This window comes from Sinocyclocheilus anshuiensis, unplaced genomic scaffold (assembly GCF_001515605.1).
Source record: "Sinocyclocheilus anshuiensis isolate Anshui unplaced genomic scaffold, SAMN03320099.WGS_v1.1 scaffold502, whole genome shotgun sequence".
Lineage (NCBI taxonomy): Eukaryota > Metazoa > Chordata > Actinopteri > Cypriniformes > Cyprinidae > Sinocyclocheilus > Sinocyclocheilus anshuiensis.
The window spans coordinates 1243135-1262069 of record NW_015544194.1 but is presented as its reverse complement, the minus strand read 5'-3'; the positions used below and the strand labels follow the sequence as shown (position 1 = coordinate 1262069).

The following is an 18935-nucleotide window of genomic DNA, read 5'->3' as shown; positions in this document are numbered from 1 at the left end:
ACCCTAATATAAAAATAAATATGGACATACTGTATATATATATATATATATATATATATGTGTGTGTGTGTGTGTGTGTGTTTGCACTAACAAAAAACATCAACAAAACACAAAAAATAGCCCAAAATATATCAAATTATCAAATGTAATTTTTGTTTGAAGACCGTAACCGACATTAGCCAGTTTAAAATAGAATTTTATAAATACTAGAATCAACCATTGATATAGCAAAAAAATTATGCTTAAACAGTGTTAATCTCATCAACAAAATTACTGGGAGTTCATTCATCTAGGTGAATTCATTAATGCAGCCTACACATGAGATTCAAAAGTTTGGGGTCAGCAAGTTTTGTCTATCTATCTATCTATCTATCTATCTATCTATCTATCTATCTATCTATCTATCTCCCTATGAATGTATGTTTGTTCTTGATCTCACCAAGGCTGCATTTATCATTTATTTGATCAAAACTGCTGTAAGAAACAGTAATATTTTGAAATATTACTGCAACTTAAATTATGTTTTCTGTAAAACGTGACTTTTTTCGGGATTCTTCAATGAATCGAAAGTTCAAACGAATAGCACTTGACAAGTTGACAAGTCATTTGACATTGACAAGTCATTGATGTGTGCAGCACATTGATAACTTATTTTCATTAGTTATTTTGGCTATTTGGCTATTTATCTGATCAAGTTCTTCTGTGCTCTGACTAATTCACAATCTTTTGTCAGTTCGATAATCTCTGTAATAATCTCAATAATCTTTTCATGCCTTTTGCAAGACGTTGCACTATTTCATGTTTTTCATCTTCAGAAAGATTTTTCTTCCTCCCCATATTGCATGAAAACCCTTTAGCTTCAGAGAAACACATGGTGAACATTTAGAAAGTGGGTGGTCAGTTTATAACACAGTTGGTAATAACACCACATTTGTTTTTACTAGTGAAAGCTAGTGTAATGTATGTATTTTTTTTATTATTTATTTATTTGTGTATTCTCTTTTATGGATTGCTGGACATATCCAAAGCATCCTTAATTACACAATTTATCAGCTTTTGTACAATGTTAAAAAAATATATTTTCTGGCAGTCTTTTTTTTCTTTGAAATGCATTTCTTCATTGCCAGGCATTTGGATGACGGAACCTTGTTTAACATGAGGGCTTTAAGCAGGACAAAGAACAAAGGAAAATCAAAACACTACAAATAACAGAGGAAAATAAAAACGCTTGACAGGTGCTGTGTGCTGCCGATGATCTGGCTGATTACCAGCGTAAACACTATGCCGGCGTGCCGGTAAATACATCCTTCACGCACTGGATGCAGTCTTTGTATTTATGTCTTTAATACAAAAGGCCTGATCATCTTATTGACTTTGCTGTTTGAATCCTTAAAGGGGTATTAAATCAAACCGAGTGCATTCCTCTGTGAGTTACAGTAAATTAACAACGAGCACAATCGCCTAGGCCCTTATTCGCCCCAACAAAAACAACCTAATGGAGGAGAGGCTCTAATGAATGATAGAAGGAATTTCAGTTGAGACGGAGATCTGATGAGCCGTAGAAGGGGCAATAAAGGAACGCTTTGATCTTTAGAGGAGAGAAAAGGAGGAATATGCAGGGAAGGGAATCAACAGAGACACACTTCAAGGAACCGCAGTGCTTCCAATGAAGCGGTACATGTTTGAATCACCTGAATGGAGCACTAAATTGGAGCACTGTGAACGTAAGCAGCAAACATATTTTGTGAGAAGGATAAGTGAAGTCCGTATCTTACGACCGATCTTCTTCAATCAAAACGCAATCAATCAAAACATGTCTAGCTCTTTCACTGTTGAGGAGTGTGCGGCAATTAAGTCATGAGCTGTTTAGCAAATGCTGTTACTTTGAGAAGTTAAGAATAGGGATGCACCGAAATAAAAATTCTTGGCCAAAGCCGAAACCAACAAAATGAAACACTGAAGGCCGAATACAGAACACGTTTTATTTTGCATTTTTCCCCCATGTATTTTGTCAATTTTTTTCACCATTGCATAAATTAAATACCCAAATTTTGCAAGAAATTACAATATATTTTACTTAAAAATATTTACTTAACACTGAACATTTTTTAACATTCTAGCAGACATTATACCAACAAAGCACAATTTAAAATTAATAAGTTAGTAACATATATATATATATATATATATATATATATATTTGCTATTTTCGGCCGAACAATTTCGGTTGCCGAACATTCGGTGCATCCCCAGTTAAGAAATTTGTATTTGTAGTTGCCAATAAATATTATATTCACTGAGCCATTACTAAACTCCTTCAGAACTGTGAGAGATAAACGGACACTGCATTTTTATAATAGAAATGTGCCAATGCCCAGTGAAAACCTCTGAAATCATCAAGGGACACAAAGTGTCCGATCTGTACGCACACATAGTTCCTAAAGGATACAGTTATAATAAAATAAAAAGCTTACCAACTGGATCTCTCATATTTCCCATTTCCAATTTATGTTTTAGAGTTATAAAAAATAAAATAAATAAAATAAAAATCCTATGAAATGTCTTTCTTATTTTTGCAACTTAATATCTCACAACTGTGACTACTTACTAGGAACTGTGATTTCATTTCTTGCCATTGCAACTTTATTTCTTACAACTGACTTCATTTCTCACAATGTGAAATGTTTTTTTTTTCTTCTTCTTCTCTTATTTTCTTGTGTTTTTCCACCAAACAATTACCTCTTTTTTTTTTTTTATCTAAGGCAGAAACGGGATTTCATATTAACAGTTATATCCTTGTGTGGGTGTTTTAACTATAACTTTTAACAGTTTTGCCAAAAGAAACGCTTTACAATAATTACCTCTTTATAATTAGTAAGTCACTAATTTTGTATATGTGAAAGTACTAAATGACTTGTTTGTTCAAGTGATAACTATAAAAAATGTAAATACGATTCAAGTAAATCATACATGGCAACTTTTCAACTGATTTGAAATGTAACTGATACATTAAAGCTTTAAACTGTACTTAAATATGTACTTTTTCTTAATTTCAAAAACTTAGAAGAACTAGTGTGATCTAAAATATATTAGAGTACATTATGTACTTGACTGTTCAAACAGATGTTGCTGTTGATTTCACTCACTCTCCTGCCATTCTGGATTTTACCGTTTACCAGATGTTCACACGAAACTTTGTGTCTTCAATTAACCCTTAAGAATCCTTCAGATGAAAGTCTTCTTTTCTAGTCGGGACGCACACTCTCATCATGTGATGCGTTTTTAAATCCCATCCTAACTGCTCCCACGTAATTTCCCATCCTCTCTATAATGTTTATTCTATAAACAATACAATCTTGTGTTTACCATCAGAGCAGAGGTGCAGCAGTGACGTACTGTATGCACTGGTGTTGCGGTTTTCTCCCTAGAACACAAGTTTTAGTTTGGCCTGCATAAGGTTCATGCCTATACCACTCTCATGTCTTTTACTACTGTCCTCGCCAATTAAGGGACAAAAAAAAATACTTTAAATAAATATAAAAGACTTCTTTGGCATCTGAATTATGTCCAAGGTAAAAGATGGATGAATACTTTTGTTTGAATAGCTGCCCTGCCATGATCATCCAACCGTGAAAGTACATTAAATTATTAATTACTATTAAAAAATCATTAATAGTTAAACGACTTATGTATAACGTGATGCAATGCAATGTAAAGAGTTTGAAAGAAGCCACTGAATTAAGGCTTTCCTACTGCACTGCTCCTTAGTGAATGTTCATGAAGCCTAAAACAGCCGTCAGAGAGAGATCAAAAGAATAACACCAAATCTGAAATGGATGTCTCACCTTTCTGGCTGTCGATGACAAAGTTGCCCTCCTCATTGCCTGCTGTAATTTTGTATGCAATCCCATCTCCATCTGGGTCCTTGGCCAGCACCGTTGCAACCAGAGTGTTGGGCCCTGCATCCTCAGAGACAAAGGTTTGATACCTGTTTTTAAACAACAAACATATTTCTTTCAAGATATCTTTCATGTTAAACTCACCACTATACCATGTTGTCATTACAGCAAAACAAACACATTAAGGTCTCTATGTTAATTGAATGCAATGCATTTCCATACGAGACGAGGTTGTTGCTTACAATACTGCTTGGTTAAATAGAAGCTGCAAGTATTCATACATGTGACCATCATTATACATACAGTGTTTACCACGGATTTGTTGGCTAACAGGATGAAAAGGTGGCTACTAGTATACAGCAAAAGAAAAAAGCTGCATGTGGTATGGATAGCAAATAGAACAAAGAGGAAAATCTAAATTCAGTTTTTAGTGCCCAGTTAGATTCTGAACATTATTTAATGCCTTTAGTAGCATGTTGTTGCCATGTCTCAGTTATTGTAAAAGATGTGATATGTCTGGCACATGCTCTATGCACATGTTCGCCAATCACAACGCACTGGGACAGCTAACCAATCAGAGAACTTTTTTTTTTTTTCGTTTCATTTGTTTTTTGTTTCATCGAAACAGGAACTAAACCGAGTGTTCAAGACAGACTGGGAAGAGAGGTGCAACAATGTGAAATAAGAGAAAAATAATGCATTTTTGCAACAATCAAGCATGAAAACCTGTTCTAGTACAACCAAAAAAACAAATCAAGACTTCATAAAAGGACTTAATAGGACCCCTTTAAAGGTTTGGGGTCAGTAAGATCTAGCATTACAGTAATGAATGCAACTTTCATGCATATTGATTGAATTCTTATTTCAGTGTTGATGTTTGCTTGATAAATTCAGTTTAACAGCATTAAAGAGGGCAAATGTCATCATTAAAATGAACTGTGTATATGCATTTTAAACACATTATGTTCTTGCTCCATTCATACAAAAAGTTTGTTTTTTTTAGCGTATTTAATTCAACCGCTCAGGTAATGTTAACGGTTTTACCCATTTCAGTGGTGGCCAAAATTGTGATTTAAAATCAGTAGACAAGCTTCAGGGGGGATCATGTCTTCTTTAGGGAGTCAGTTTTGATGCTTTATTATTAATTATTATTATTATTATTATTATTATTATTATTATTATTACTCACACAATTGAAAAAAAAAAGATTTGTTGCTTAATATTTTTTTTTTGTAAGAAAGGCCAAAAGAACAGCATTTAAATGAAATATACACCTTTTGTGACTATGTTTCAACTGTCAATTCTGATCAATAAAAAGCATCCTTGTGCAACTGTTGTGCATCTGTTCACTATTGACCTCTACAATATGCTACACATTATCTGTGCATGAAAGAAAATGAATCAAATCAAGTTAAAGTGATCAGATGCAGTATGTTTGAATAGAAAATTATGTTTGAGTTGTGTCTAAGGCATCGTAATGAAGCTTGTTACAGCGAGAGCCTTTTAGATAAGAGCGACCTGAAGAGACTGACAGCTCTGACCATGTCACCACTTCAGTGACTCAAGTCTCTGGCCTCCAGCTGTAGAACAAACACACACACACACACACACACACACACACACGCACACACACAAACAGACACATGCTCATACAGGGACAATTTTCATTGTTACAGAAAACCCATTATTATTTTGTGAATATAACAAATAACGAGTGGGGGGAGTGAGTTAGACCACACCTCCAATGTTCAATAATAGATTTCCCACTGAAAAAGAGACAGTTGAACTAGTTCGCTCAAGGGGCTGTTAACAGACAAAGCCAACACATTTCATGCTAAGCCTTTCTTGCCAAAACCACGCTCACACTTCATCACATCTGAAACAATGCTGTCAATGGAACAGCACCTCGTGGCGACAAGACAAACAGTGCCTCCACATCTGCACAGCGTGCTGTCATTTGAGAAGAGAGAAAAGCGCTGACAGACTGCGAGATACTTCCATAGTCTCAGCCACCATTCATTATTATTCAGCCGCAAAGATTTCATTTAAGTCACATAGGCAGCACACTGATGGACTTTTTTGTCGTGACAGAGTGTGAGACATTTCCACTTGATCTGAGAAGGACAATCATGGTGCATCAGAGCGGCTAAAGGTCAACTGCCCTGATGCCAGATTGACAATGTGTTCTGGATTCAGCCAGAAAATGAATCTGGAGCTTCTTGTGTAGAAAACGGTTGCTTGTGTGCAGGCTGTGAATACTAATAATTCTGTGCAACCTCAAGATAGAATGAAAGCCAGTTTGGCTAAATCTGTTCATAAATAAATGAATAATCAAAGCCACTGAGGCATCCAAAGGTAGAACTTCTGTAAGACTGAAGCAAACATAAATCAAGATTCCGGGAAACAAAGTTAGCTTAAACTCCCATAGCCAATGAGCATCCATTTTTCTTTCTCCAGAGTGTGAATTTGAATGTCTGATTTAAAAGGATAGATCACCCAAAACAAAATGTCTGTCAACATTTACTCTCATGTCATTCCAAACCTGCTCTTTCTTTTTTCTGTTGAAGGCAAAAGGTGAATTCCTGAAGAATATGCTGGCTATAATTAAAGTGAATGAGGACTGGGGCTGTCAAGCTCCAAAATAGAGAGAAAACAGACACATACACAATTAAATGAACATAAAAACCTAAGTGTCATGAACAGAGCTCTTTGGCACATTCATGTGTAAAGATGTTTAATCTTTGAATTAGTCAAATCTTTCCGAAGAATCATTTACAAATCTAATCTTGTTCTTGGGTTTATCTCAATGATTCAGCTCACTGAAGGGAAAGATCATATGGGGAATGTTTTCATCCAAGCTGCGACCTAATTTATGCAGAAAGGCATAAATATTGGAAAAACAGTTTGCAAATAAAGCAGTGTTTCCATCCAATGCATTCAAGAGAACAAAATATGTTATTAAATGTAATAAATGACTAGCATTTTAGAGCGTACAGACAAAATGCACAGACAAACTAGGTTAAGGCAAAGTCACTTTTTGATGTACATACAGGAATTTATTCAGTAATGCATTTCAGTTGTTTTTCATATGTATGCATTCTCACTGAAGAACAACAACAAATCTTCAAGCAAGATTATTATTTGCATCTTGATGCATCCACTCAACATTTTTTTAAATGCAATATCACAAAATCTGCATAAAAAATATGTGGAAGGAAGCCCAATAATAACTGATGTTTCAGCCTGAGACAATACTGGTTTTAGAATAACTACTTTTATAGTGTTTCCGGAGTCTTTCTGAAGCTTAAACTCATTCATCATAAATGCAAGGCAAAAAAGCGATAACCACATTCTCCTTTTAAGTTCCACTGAAGAAAGTAAGTCATATGGGTTTGGGACAACATGACAATGAATGAATGATGACATTTGACTTTCCATCAGAGCAAGTTTAGACAACAGAAAACTGGACTTTATCGAAGAGAACAACATTATCAGTCTCCGTCAATCTGACCAAGAGTCCAGATATGAAAAGTAAAAGCGATGCTGATTTGCCAAAAAGAAGACGGATTGAAGGCTGCAGAGATGGGAATCCAAACAGAAAGATCGAAACAAGGAGATAAGGAGGAATGAAAGCTCAAGAATGATGAGAAGACACTAATCAGAGGACAGGAAATGACAGATATAGAGACAGACAGAATGACAGAGGGTAAGAGAGCTTGAGCCCATCATCTCACTCTGTGTAGGGCTGATTGATGGCTAACAGAGGGAAGGTGACAGGCGTTTCATGTAGGTGATTTATGTCATCCATGGAGACACCATTGCTTGCACTTTTTCACCCTGTCACTGCACCCCAGCGCTGACACACGCGTGACATCCGCGACCTGTAATCTGTTAGAAGTCTCAAAGATCTGAGATTGCGCTCACACACACACAAACACAAACAAACAGAGATCCTCCCCCCACAGAAACACACACAATCCCAGACACACACACACACACACGTTCAGAGACATAACTCAAAGGGTTAGTTTTCAGATGTTAGCTCTGAGGATCTGTTGAGCACAGCCTCTGAGAAAACCTGTCACGGACTAACCATAAAAAAACGGCTCGCTTATGTCTCCCTTTCTAAGCCATCGCCATGGCAACAGCGCAGGTGATGGCTCTTGTGACAGTGACTGACAGCTCGCAGAGGCCACTTTGTTTGAAGTGCATGAACCAATCAGACAAGTGATACGCCGGCTCGTCAGCATTCACTGTATACTTCGGCTCATTATGTCAGCTATCAATCAGAAGGCAACATTTTGGTTGCAGAGGCCTGGAAAGACATCCATCAACGCAACAAAACAAAGAAGATGAGCGAACGCCAATGATCACAAAAGAATGCTAAGGCTGGGCTCCTAATCATTTTCCCCAAATTTCCAGCTATACGAGGACTGACTGTATCGCCGCTCATTACCATGTCCCGTGGCTGTAAGAACGGCAAAGAAAGCTCGGGCCAATGCGTAATAAACATCACTCAATCCATCTTACTCTTTGTCCTTGGTCAGTTGGTGCCAGTAAACAGATCGGGTAATGATGTACTGTGCAAACACTATGGCGTGAGTGACAAGGCTCATTTTCAGGCGAACTGAAGGAGCCCGGTGCCTTGAAGCGGAGGGCTTGGGCAAATTAGTCTGCCCAAATGGAACAAACAGCAGTGACAGACATTGCAATTTACTCAATTACATGCCCGACACATATAGGCTATCCTGTTCACAGAAATGATGTAGGATAGAGAGATTGAGTCTTTTCTGTTTGAGGAAAGGAGGGATTTTCAGAGAGGCTAAAAGTTTCAGAGAGGATCTGAGGTGAAGGGAAGGGGAATATATATGCAGGGACAGGTCTGGGTCTGTGGGGAAGTCAGAACACAATGCTTCTACTGGCTTTAGCCATGTCAGACCTCAATCTTGATATTTTTATTAAGAATGGGATGAGCGAGACAAGTTACACTATTGTTCAAAAGTTTGAGGTTGATATAACGTTTGAAATTATCTTATGCTCACCAAGGCTATGTTTATTTGATCAAAATACAGTAAAAACAGTAATATTCTCAAATACTATTACAAATTAACATAACTGTTGTCTTTATTATTTTCAAATGTAATTCACTACTGAGATTAAAAGCTAATTTTTCAGCAGCCATTACTCTAGTCTTCAGGGTCATTATGATCCTTCAGAAATAATTTGTATATGCTGATTTGCTTCTCAAGAAACATTTCTTACTCTTATCAGTGTTGAAAACAGCTGCGCTGCTTAATATTTTTGTAGAAACCATGATATATATGTTTAGGATTTTTTCTTTTTTATGAAATATAGCAAGCATTTATTTGAAATAGAAATATTCTGTAATGTTATAAATGTTTTTATTGTCACTTCTGATCAATTTAATGCATCCTTGCTGAATAAAAACATTTTTATTTTTCTAAAAAAAAAGATAAAAACCTGACCCCAAACATTTAGGTAATGTTTGCTCAGGTAATTAATTAATTAATTAATTTAAACAAACAAACAAACAACACATGAAATCTGATTTTCAGAAGCCTCGTCTAATTATATCAGATTGTTCGCACTTTATTTTAAGATCCAATTCTCGACATTAACAAACCATTAACTACAACTTTTGCCTCAAACTCCCAATTTGATGATTATTAATAGTTAGTAAGGTAGTTGTTAAGTTCAGGTATTGGGTAGGATTAGAATATGGTCATGCAGAACATGTACTTTATAAGTACTAATAAACAGCCAACACTGTGTGTAGACATGCTGAAATCGCGTTTGGTCTCTTTTTCTAAAGAGAAAAAAGAAACCTACGCTCTCTCTCACCCTCCCGGCTATCTGCTATGGTTTCGTCTTTGCTTCCTTCCCCTGAACAGTTATCATCTCTTGATGTTAACCGTGCTACTGATACTTTCTGCTCCACTCTTACGTCTTGTTTAGACACTGTCAGCCCCTTATCTTCCAGGCCAGCTCGTACCACCTCTTCTGCCCCTAGTTTTGACTGCTTTTATTGTCCTCATTTGTAAGTCGCTTTGGATAAAAGCGTCTGCTAAATGACTAAATAAAAAATAAATAAATGTTAATAATATGCATTCTAATAAGCAACTAGTTAATAGTGAGAATTAGTCCCTATACTAAAGTTTTACCGATTGTTCTTACTTCCATCATGAAAACTATCAAGTGATTTTTTTTATTTGATTTTGCATGTTTTCCATCAACAATTTTTATTTTCATCTACTAAACACACAGTAGATGCCAATTTAGTTAGTTAAACAAAAGTAATGAACATGACCAAATGTTGTCAACATTAAAAGGATATTTTCATATAAAGACAAAAACTAATTATTGACAGTCTCATGCATGATAAATATATGGAAGTTTGAGTTGTTATTATGACAACTAATGTGGACATGTTAAGAAATCAACAACTGCAGTCTGAATGAGGAAAAAAAAAAGATCTGTCAACTAGCATTCTGTCACAAAGCAAGGCCAGACAGTAGCAGTGAACGGTAGACCGGACAGTGAGTGACTGTGCTGTGTGTGTATTTGTAGTGTGGCTTGATTGGTGACAGCAGGTGCGGGTGATCAAAACTCAGGTGACTGTGATCGGGTAATTATCCTGGATGGTGACTGAAGTGACTGTGATGAATCCCTGACACATTCTGAATAATCATTCAGAAAATCAGATAATTTTTCTACAGTGTGAACAATGTCTCACAGCTCTGGCATAGCTGTAAAGTAGCTAATTCAGAAAACGATTCAGCGTCGTGAAGAGCAGATCTAATTACGTTACAGCTATTAGCCATCCACATTTAAGTATTTCCTGAATCGTTTATACAGAAATGCCTGGGCTAAATATTATTCCTGCTTGGACAGCAGATAAGCTGCTGTAATAATCAGATAACCTGCTGATGTTTGTACCTGTGCAGACAATAATTAGAGGGCATTTCATTATAATGCTCAAGTGTGTTTTCCAGTCCTATTTGAACCTTCCCAAGTGCAGAAGTTCTCAACTATTATTTGCACACTCGCCTAATAAAAACTGAAATAACCCAAGATGGTAAAAAGAGGTGATATAACAGTCTTCCACCTACAACGCTGAGAGGAAATCAGCTTTTGTGCAGCATTTTTAGGAATGCAGCACGTATCATATGAGGCTACATTTCTCAAAATGACAACTGAAGACACATTGTAGCTGTTTTCAAAAGCAGTTTAGTAGCAAAGAGCGCTTCTTTGCTCAACATGAAGCAGCATTCAAAACCCATTTTACTTTCATAATGTGATGCATTTCTGAGTGAAACAGGATATTCTGTGAGGGAAAGTAGTTTGAGGGGAAGGGTTAAAAAATAAAAGGAGCGGGTGATGTCAGCCAAAAAGAATAGTCACTGCAGAGGCGGTACAAGTTATTACATTTTGTTTAAAGAGTTTTTCTTTGAAATAACATGCATGAATGGATGCAGCATGTGCAATAACACCATGTGTATTAGGAAAGTAAATAGGGTCATTTTTGATTTCATATCGACTTTAATGTTTAAAGTAGACTTCCAAGCCATTCACATCTCAAACTCATGCTCTTGGGTATAACCATGCAGACAAAGATGCACACACCAGAATACAAATGCATACAGTAATTAAAAAAGGCATTTTAGGGGACTGAAAACAAACAAATTGCCTGGCTCTCCCATTCTTTTTGGACCCTCTGACCGAGGTCTGTCTACCCACCCTCCACCCCCCTTCCGTTCTTGGTTTCTCCAGCTTCAGCTGAATGCATGGCTGATTGAATCTGCCTCTCTGATTCAGTGAGCTCTCTGCCAGAAAATCAGTCAATTAAAATTGCCAAGGGCCATAGCTCCGCCAACAAGATGGAAAAATCAACAATAACAGTCAGCAGTCAGCACAACAGAAACATCAGCGAAATGAGAGGCAAATTAATACAGCAACTGAGGAAAGACCTCATCGACAAGGTCTACACAAGGGGAGATGAAGATAAGCAAAGGGTAGACCATATAATCCGGAGATAACAGTGTAACGGCAACATCAGGCCAGCTGTTCGTTCTCAGAGCAATCATACATTGACTGTGTACAGTACAATCATGATGGTACATAATTATTCTAAAAATAATGCTGAAAAACTAACAGAAAATGCACTTGATTACTCTTGTTTTTAAGGTTACAAGCAGCAACATAAGTAATGCATTTCATGTAATGTAAATGTAAACGCATTCCAATGTAGCATTTTTTAACAACATGTCCCCCTGGAGTCAATCATTTTATACTTCTTTATCTTTTGTCTTTAATAATCATCTTTTAATCCATCATCTCTGAATCAAAATGACAAACCTAAACATTCATTCCTGTGAAAATAATTTCATCATACGCAGAGAGAATATGCAAATTAGTCCCCGCCTCCAGACTACAAGCTCCACTTCCACTCGTTTAACTGATATTGTAAATGCTATACCATGGCAAGTGGCAATACTGGATTAAAGAGATAGTTCGACCAAACATGAAAATTCTGTCTTTAATTACTCTCCCTAAGGTCGTTCCAAACCCGCAAGACCTTCATTAATCTTCGGAAAGCAAATTCAAATATTTTTGATAAAATCCGAGAGCTTTCTGACCCTGCATAGACAGCAATGCAACTACCACATTCAAGGTCCAGAAAGGTAGTAATGGCATTGTTAAAATAGCCCATGTGACATCAGTGGTCCAACCGTAATACCACAAGAATACACGTGTCTCGTTCCCTACTCAGGGAACCATGGTTACATAAGTAACCTGAGACGTTTTTTTTGTGCACAAAGAAAACAAAAATAATGACTTTATTCAACATTTTCTCTTCATTGTTAGTCTTTGATGCGAATTCACAAGAGTACCACAACACACACAATGTCATTTCTTTAAGACACACAATGCCACTTCTGAGTCCACTCATCAGCTCAATCAAGTGGTTATCTACGAGTCCTGTAGACTGTGGATTAATTTAAAGGATCATTTTTGGGTGAACTATCCCTTTAATTCAGCCATAGGCCTATATGTTTGAACCAGAAACTGATTCCAAAGAAGAAGAGGAAGCGGGGAATTATAAACAATCGTCTTAGAGTCGATGTATCAGAATGGTAATGCATTTTATGTATTGCACACGTAGTAGTACTTGATATCATTAGTCTTTGCCTTGACTATGTTCTCAAACAGTTAATAATGTATTGCTAATGTTACACAAACTATGTTCCCAGTCATCATCTTAGACAGCTACCTTTTAAAAATTAACATCTTTAGGTAGAAACAATTTGCTAATGATATGAAAAGCCCCACCCTCCAAGTTGTCAGGATTTGTTACATTTTTATGATGGTAGGAATCAGGGGCTGTTTCAAACAGCATTTCTAGGACTGTCTTTGGCACACTGCAGTTTTAAGGAGAAAATGCTCATGAATTTGCACATGGTTTTATCTTCGCACATTACAAACACCAGACATGTAATCAACGTTAAAAACATTTCACCACAGGTGGTCTTTAAGAGTGAAAGCAAAAAATAAGCATCCAACTCAACCGTTCTAGTTCAGTTGGATGCTTATTTTTGTTCTACAACTAAAAATAAATCATTGATTGTAATCCTTTATGTGTTTCAACTGCTGAGGTCTGTGTGTGCTATTTTAAAGCATGTTTCTTTATTTGCTTGAAATAGTAAGTACTGTGCTCTCAATTTAGATTTATTATAGGAAACAAGATGCAGCATTGGAATGTAAAAAACAAACAAACAAACAACAACAAAAAAACAATCTATATAGAGCAAAGTCTTCTTACACTTATTTATTCTAAATGGATAATTATTTAATGTAAATGTTATCACTGTGTTTAAGCACATAAAACCAATTAAAGCCATGTAAGCAGTTAATTTCTGAAGTTCTATGACCACCTTATATATGTAACTGCATATGCAGTGAAGGTCACTAGAAACATCACTAGCACAGACTGCAAGTTCAGAGCATAGGCTCAGCTGTAGGCTGTCTTCAACGTCTCCCACAGACACATAGTTCAAATCAACCAACGTCACCTCAATGGTGAAGAGGTTTCCTATATCGTTCCACAATGCCTATAGCCACATTATTCCCTTGAGTGTTTTGAAAGGGTGGCAATGCCACATATCAAAGTCATCCTACCAGCCACACTGAACTATAATGCCAACAAGCACCACTTGAAAGAGGAGGCTATTGTGTTTACTATCAACAACAACAGCTCAAGAATCTACTGAACAACATTCAATTCAACATTCACCTATTCAACAATCATTCAAGTATACCATATCATTCAACAATCTTTCGTCAAAATATCTACACATGATCAGTATCACATTATCCTTCACAAATCATTCCAATATGATGATTTCCTATTATTATCAATGTTGAAAACAGCTGAGCTGCTTAATATTTATGTGGAAACCGTGACACTATTTTCACAATTCTTTGATGAATAGAAAGTTCGGGAGCAATTCTCACTATAAATTAACTATGGATTTTGCCTCAATAAACTCCCAATTTGGTCATTTAAAATAAGGGAGTTTTAGGGTTTAAGGGTCATTTAAAAAGCTTTATAAGTACTAAAAAATAGCCAATATGCTAGTGATACACTCTAAAAAATGCTGGGTTAAATACAACCCAGTGCTGGGTAAAATAGGGACAAACCCAGCAATTGGGCTGTTTTGACCCAGCGGTTGGGTTACTACCCAGAAGGTTGGGTTAAACATTTAACCCTTCTGCATTTTTTTTTATTTTAGTTAAAGTTTTAATAATTTTGTTGTGGGTTTATTTTATTAGTTTGTGTTGTTTTTAAATATGTCTGTATTATTTTTATTCCTGTTTAGTTTTAGTTGTTTTACAAAATCAAGCGTTTTATGATTTTTATTTATTTATTTATTATTTTTAGTTAACTATAGTAAACCTGACAGGAATTGCTCATCCTAAGACAGAGACTCTCGTGAAAATGGCCCAGACCATCATAGGAGCCTTCTTCCTGCTCTTAGTCTTAATAACACTAAAAGGGCACATACACTGAAAAGTGCAAAAGGACGGCCATCAAGGTGGTTCACTTTCACCTGCCCCAGAGTATGTTCACAGCACTGTCAGGAAGTGTGAGTATTCAGGCCTAATCTACTGCACAGCCTCTTTGATGCACTGCAGCCACTTTAAGGGTCTCTGACACTTCAGACCAGGATTGCTCAACTAATGCACTTTCTGTGCTGGTATATTTCCTGTTTTTCGATCAATGCACTCCCATATATATATATATATATATACACACACACACAGCTGTGCTCATGAGATTACATACCAATTACAATTCAAAGTTTGCCCCCCACCCCAGCTCTTAATGCATTGTGTTGCTTTTTTGAGCATCAGTAAATGTTTTCACCTTATATAATACTTATGTATGAGTCCCCCAATTGTCCTCCATGTGAAAAGATGGATCTCAAAATCATACAGTCACTTTTGTAAAAGGTTCAAATATATATTAGTGCTGTCAATCGATTTAAAAAAAACTAAATCGCACATTTTTTCTGAAATTAATTGTGATTAATCGCGGTTAATCCCACCTAACATTAACGTTTTTAAATATACTGTTATATTGCAATAATTTCACATTCAATCTTCAAATTAATGTACAAACAACATAAAGACAGTATATTTCTTTAATGGCATATTTTTTTATGACTGAAGGCCAGTATCACTGATACCGATACTACTGATGTCTCTATAAAATTAGTTTTTCCCCCCTAATATTTAACCATTGACTATAGCCATTCAAAATTACAGTATAATTGAGAGCTATCAATTTGAAAATTTATTAGACTTTAAAAAAATAACTTCTGACTTAAAACAATCTTCACATAACCCATCTGTAATAAATATTATTTACCTGTGCCCTTCATCAGAAATATACAGAAATTGAAGTTATCAAACTCTAAATTCTAAATTAAATAGAGATAAATCCTTAAAGCTATAAAAGTTATCGATTTCCCCCTTTTTTTTTCTTTGATGAACAGACATCACAGCAGCTGGTTATTAGGTTGTTTTGACTGCTATTTCTTTAAGAGCTGCCGCTGCTGAACGTGACGTGGCTCTGACACACATCATTTTCTGACTCACTTCAGGTCTTAAAGTCTCAATGTCTTAAACCGAACAACTAGCCTTAAACAACGAGCAATATTTGACAATAGCACATTTGCCAACATAGCGTTAAGCAATGAAAATGAAATAAGAAACTTAGCAGGAAATGTTGCTTAATATATTTACGGGGGAAGCATCACCCCAAGCTCAGCAAGTGAGGAACCAGAGGAAAACGACTGTAGTTACGTGTATTTTTAATTTTAATTTTTAATTTTAACATTGAGATTCTGCTGCTGAATACAGCGAACCCCAGTTGAAACGCATACACGAGAATGCGTGTTTCATTTAAACTTGTTCTCATGGCCTTAACTATCAGTGTGTCCTCAGAGCGATTACATGCTCTAGACTACGTGTTGCTCCAGCTGTATGAACACAGATGCGTAAATGCTGCTGCAAATATGCTTTTTTCAATTAGCAGACCAGGTAATATACACAGCGATATGGATTAAAACAGCATTCACTTATCTTAGATATATTATAATAATAAAAAATACACGTAACTACAGTCGTTTTCCTCTGGTTCCTCACTTGCTGAGCTTGGGGTGATGCTTCCCCATAAATATATTATTAAGCAACATTTCCTGCTAAGTTTCTTATTTCATTCTCATTGTTTAATGCTATGTTGGCAAATATGCTATTGTCAAATATTTGTTCGTTGTTTAAGGCTAGTTGTTCAGTAACATGTTTGTTTGCTAGGCACGCTGTTGCTTTAGGCTTATTGGTTGTATTTTGACACACTGGTAACATTAACGTTACCCAGTTAAACTTACCACAGCTGAGGCTTGTTTTAAAATCTGTTTAAGACTGTCTGATATGAAACTTAAGGCTCATCTAGTATTGAGGATGCTGTTTCATTAAACACATCCTATATGTATGATTATTTCCATCAAGCTGTGTTTAAGTCCGTGATATGCTGTTGCTTAAAGCTATACAGTGTATCGGTAATGTGCTTGATACTTAACTTGCAGTATGTAGATTTTGCTACTAAAGGTGTTATTAATGCTAACGATTATCTGGATAGGGCAACATGCTGTTGCCTAAACTTCGGGTATTGACCATATGCTGTACTGCATTAAAGTGGCATGCTGCTCTTCTCAGCTGCTTATTAAAGGAGAGCACCCCTTCACTGCTTCTCTTCTTAAAGGGCATGCTGCCCCAGTCTATGCTATTTCAGAAGGTCTTTGCTTTAAAGCTATTAGGGTATTGGGATTTTGCTTGCTTGTTAGGGCTTATCTAGTGTTCAGTATCATGTTTGTCGCTAGACTTGCTTGTTGCTTTAAGCTATTGGTTGTTACTGCAAGTGCTGGTACTTAGTTAAACTTGCAACAGCAAGAAGCTAATGTTTAAGCTGTTGTTTAGGCCATCCGATTGTTCTTGAAATATGCTTGCTGCTTATGGCTCATCTAGTATTGGGAATGTTATTTCCTTAAGTTTCTGACTACTGCAACATGCTGTGATTAAGCAAGCAACATGCTTGTTTATCTAGTATCTAGTGTATTGGTAAGGATTTTTGTCTATGCTCACGCGGGTTGTCAGATTGAGGACACAACGAGCACAGAGCACAAATGTCAATGGGAGACGGCCAACCTGTAAACTGATGAGTAGATTTGAGTTATTATACGCTGTTGTTATAGACTTTTAAATGGATGCTGAAGCTTTTAGGCCAGGTAGAATCTGTGATCTCTGATCCGTTCATTGCTCGCTTCTATGGCTGCAGTATGCTATGTTTGCTGCAAACTAGGCTGCCAATTCTAGTGGGTTTTCTGCATCTTTTTCAGGTATTGCATTAAAGGGGCTTGCTGCTCTTCTTAGCTGCTTATAAAGAAGAGCACACCTTCGCTGCTACTCTCCTCCGGTATGGGACTTGCTGCTCTTCTTAGCTGCTTATAAAGAAGAGCACCCCTTCGCTGCTACTCTCCTCCGGTAAGGGGCTTGCTGCTCTTCTTAGCTGTTTATAAAAAAGAGCACCCCTTCGCTGCCTTCTCCTGTAAGTTGCTGCTACCCAGTCTCTGTTACTGCCAAACCAAACTTTATGCTAAGTATCTATCATTTTGACGATAGTGGTCCTGACAGAAATGAACTGACGCATTGAATTGGGTGTGTTAGATGAAGGAGACAGTGCTGGGCTGCTCCAGGACAGTTTTGAAAACCATTTCAGAGTTCTTACATGTGACTCATCTATAATATATTATAAGCATGCACAGTTTTTAGGCAGCTTTAATCGCCTTTTTGGTAACTTCATGCCTTAACTGACCACAACATTGCATGCACGTAGTTTCATTCGCGCTTTGATATGAAAAGATACAGGCTACAGCGCGCGCCGACGCCTTTGTGAGTGCAATTGAAGAGCACGCGCTACGAGCCCAGTACCGTTTCCGCGCTAGTTTGACTCGCGCCTGGAGCTGAAGTGAAGTTGGAGCGCATGTCTGAATCTCTGGTTTGATGTGGTCGTAAAGACGTTCTGCAACTAAATAAATGCACTTCTTTGCAAGAAAAAAGAGACAGAGGCAGCAGTTGTGAGTGCAGTGACCAACACTAGCCCCGCCCCTGCGTTAACAGCGTTAAATATTTTTAATGTGTTAAACTAAAAAATGAATCGCCTGCATTAACGCGCTAATTTTGACAGCACTAATATATATATATATATATCTAGACTTCAGATTAGATATATACAGTGTGTGTGTGTGTGTATATATAATGCATACTCTGAAAGCGCTCCACAAGACATGTGTGATTATATTACTGGATGCTCGAAATTGAACGGGAGAATGCACAGTTTAAACAGCTTATTGTACAGGTACATTAATCGCCATTCTAATCTAATGCGCTGATGCA

General features: G+C 36.7%; 1 protein-coding gene across 1 annotated transcript in view; it reads right to left on the bottom strand.

Annotated features, from left to right (window-relative positions):
• The window catches only part of LOC107696606 (neural-cadherin), a 303591-nt gene that overhangs the window by 154299 nt on the left and 130357 nt on the right, over positions 1 to 18935 (bottom strand). Inside the window, exon 7 of the mRNA XM_016497044.1 lies at positions 3846 to 3988. Within this exon, the coding sequence (XP_016352530.1) occupies positions 3846 to 3988 (143 nt within the window). The remainder of the gene's footprint in view (positions 1 to 3845; positions 3989 to 18935) is intronic.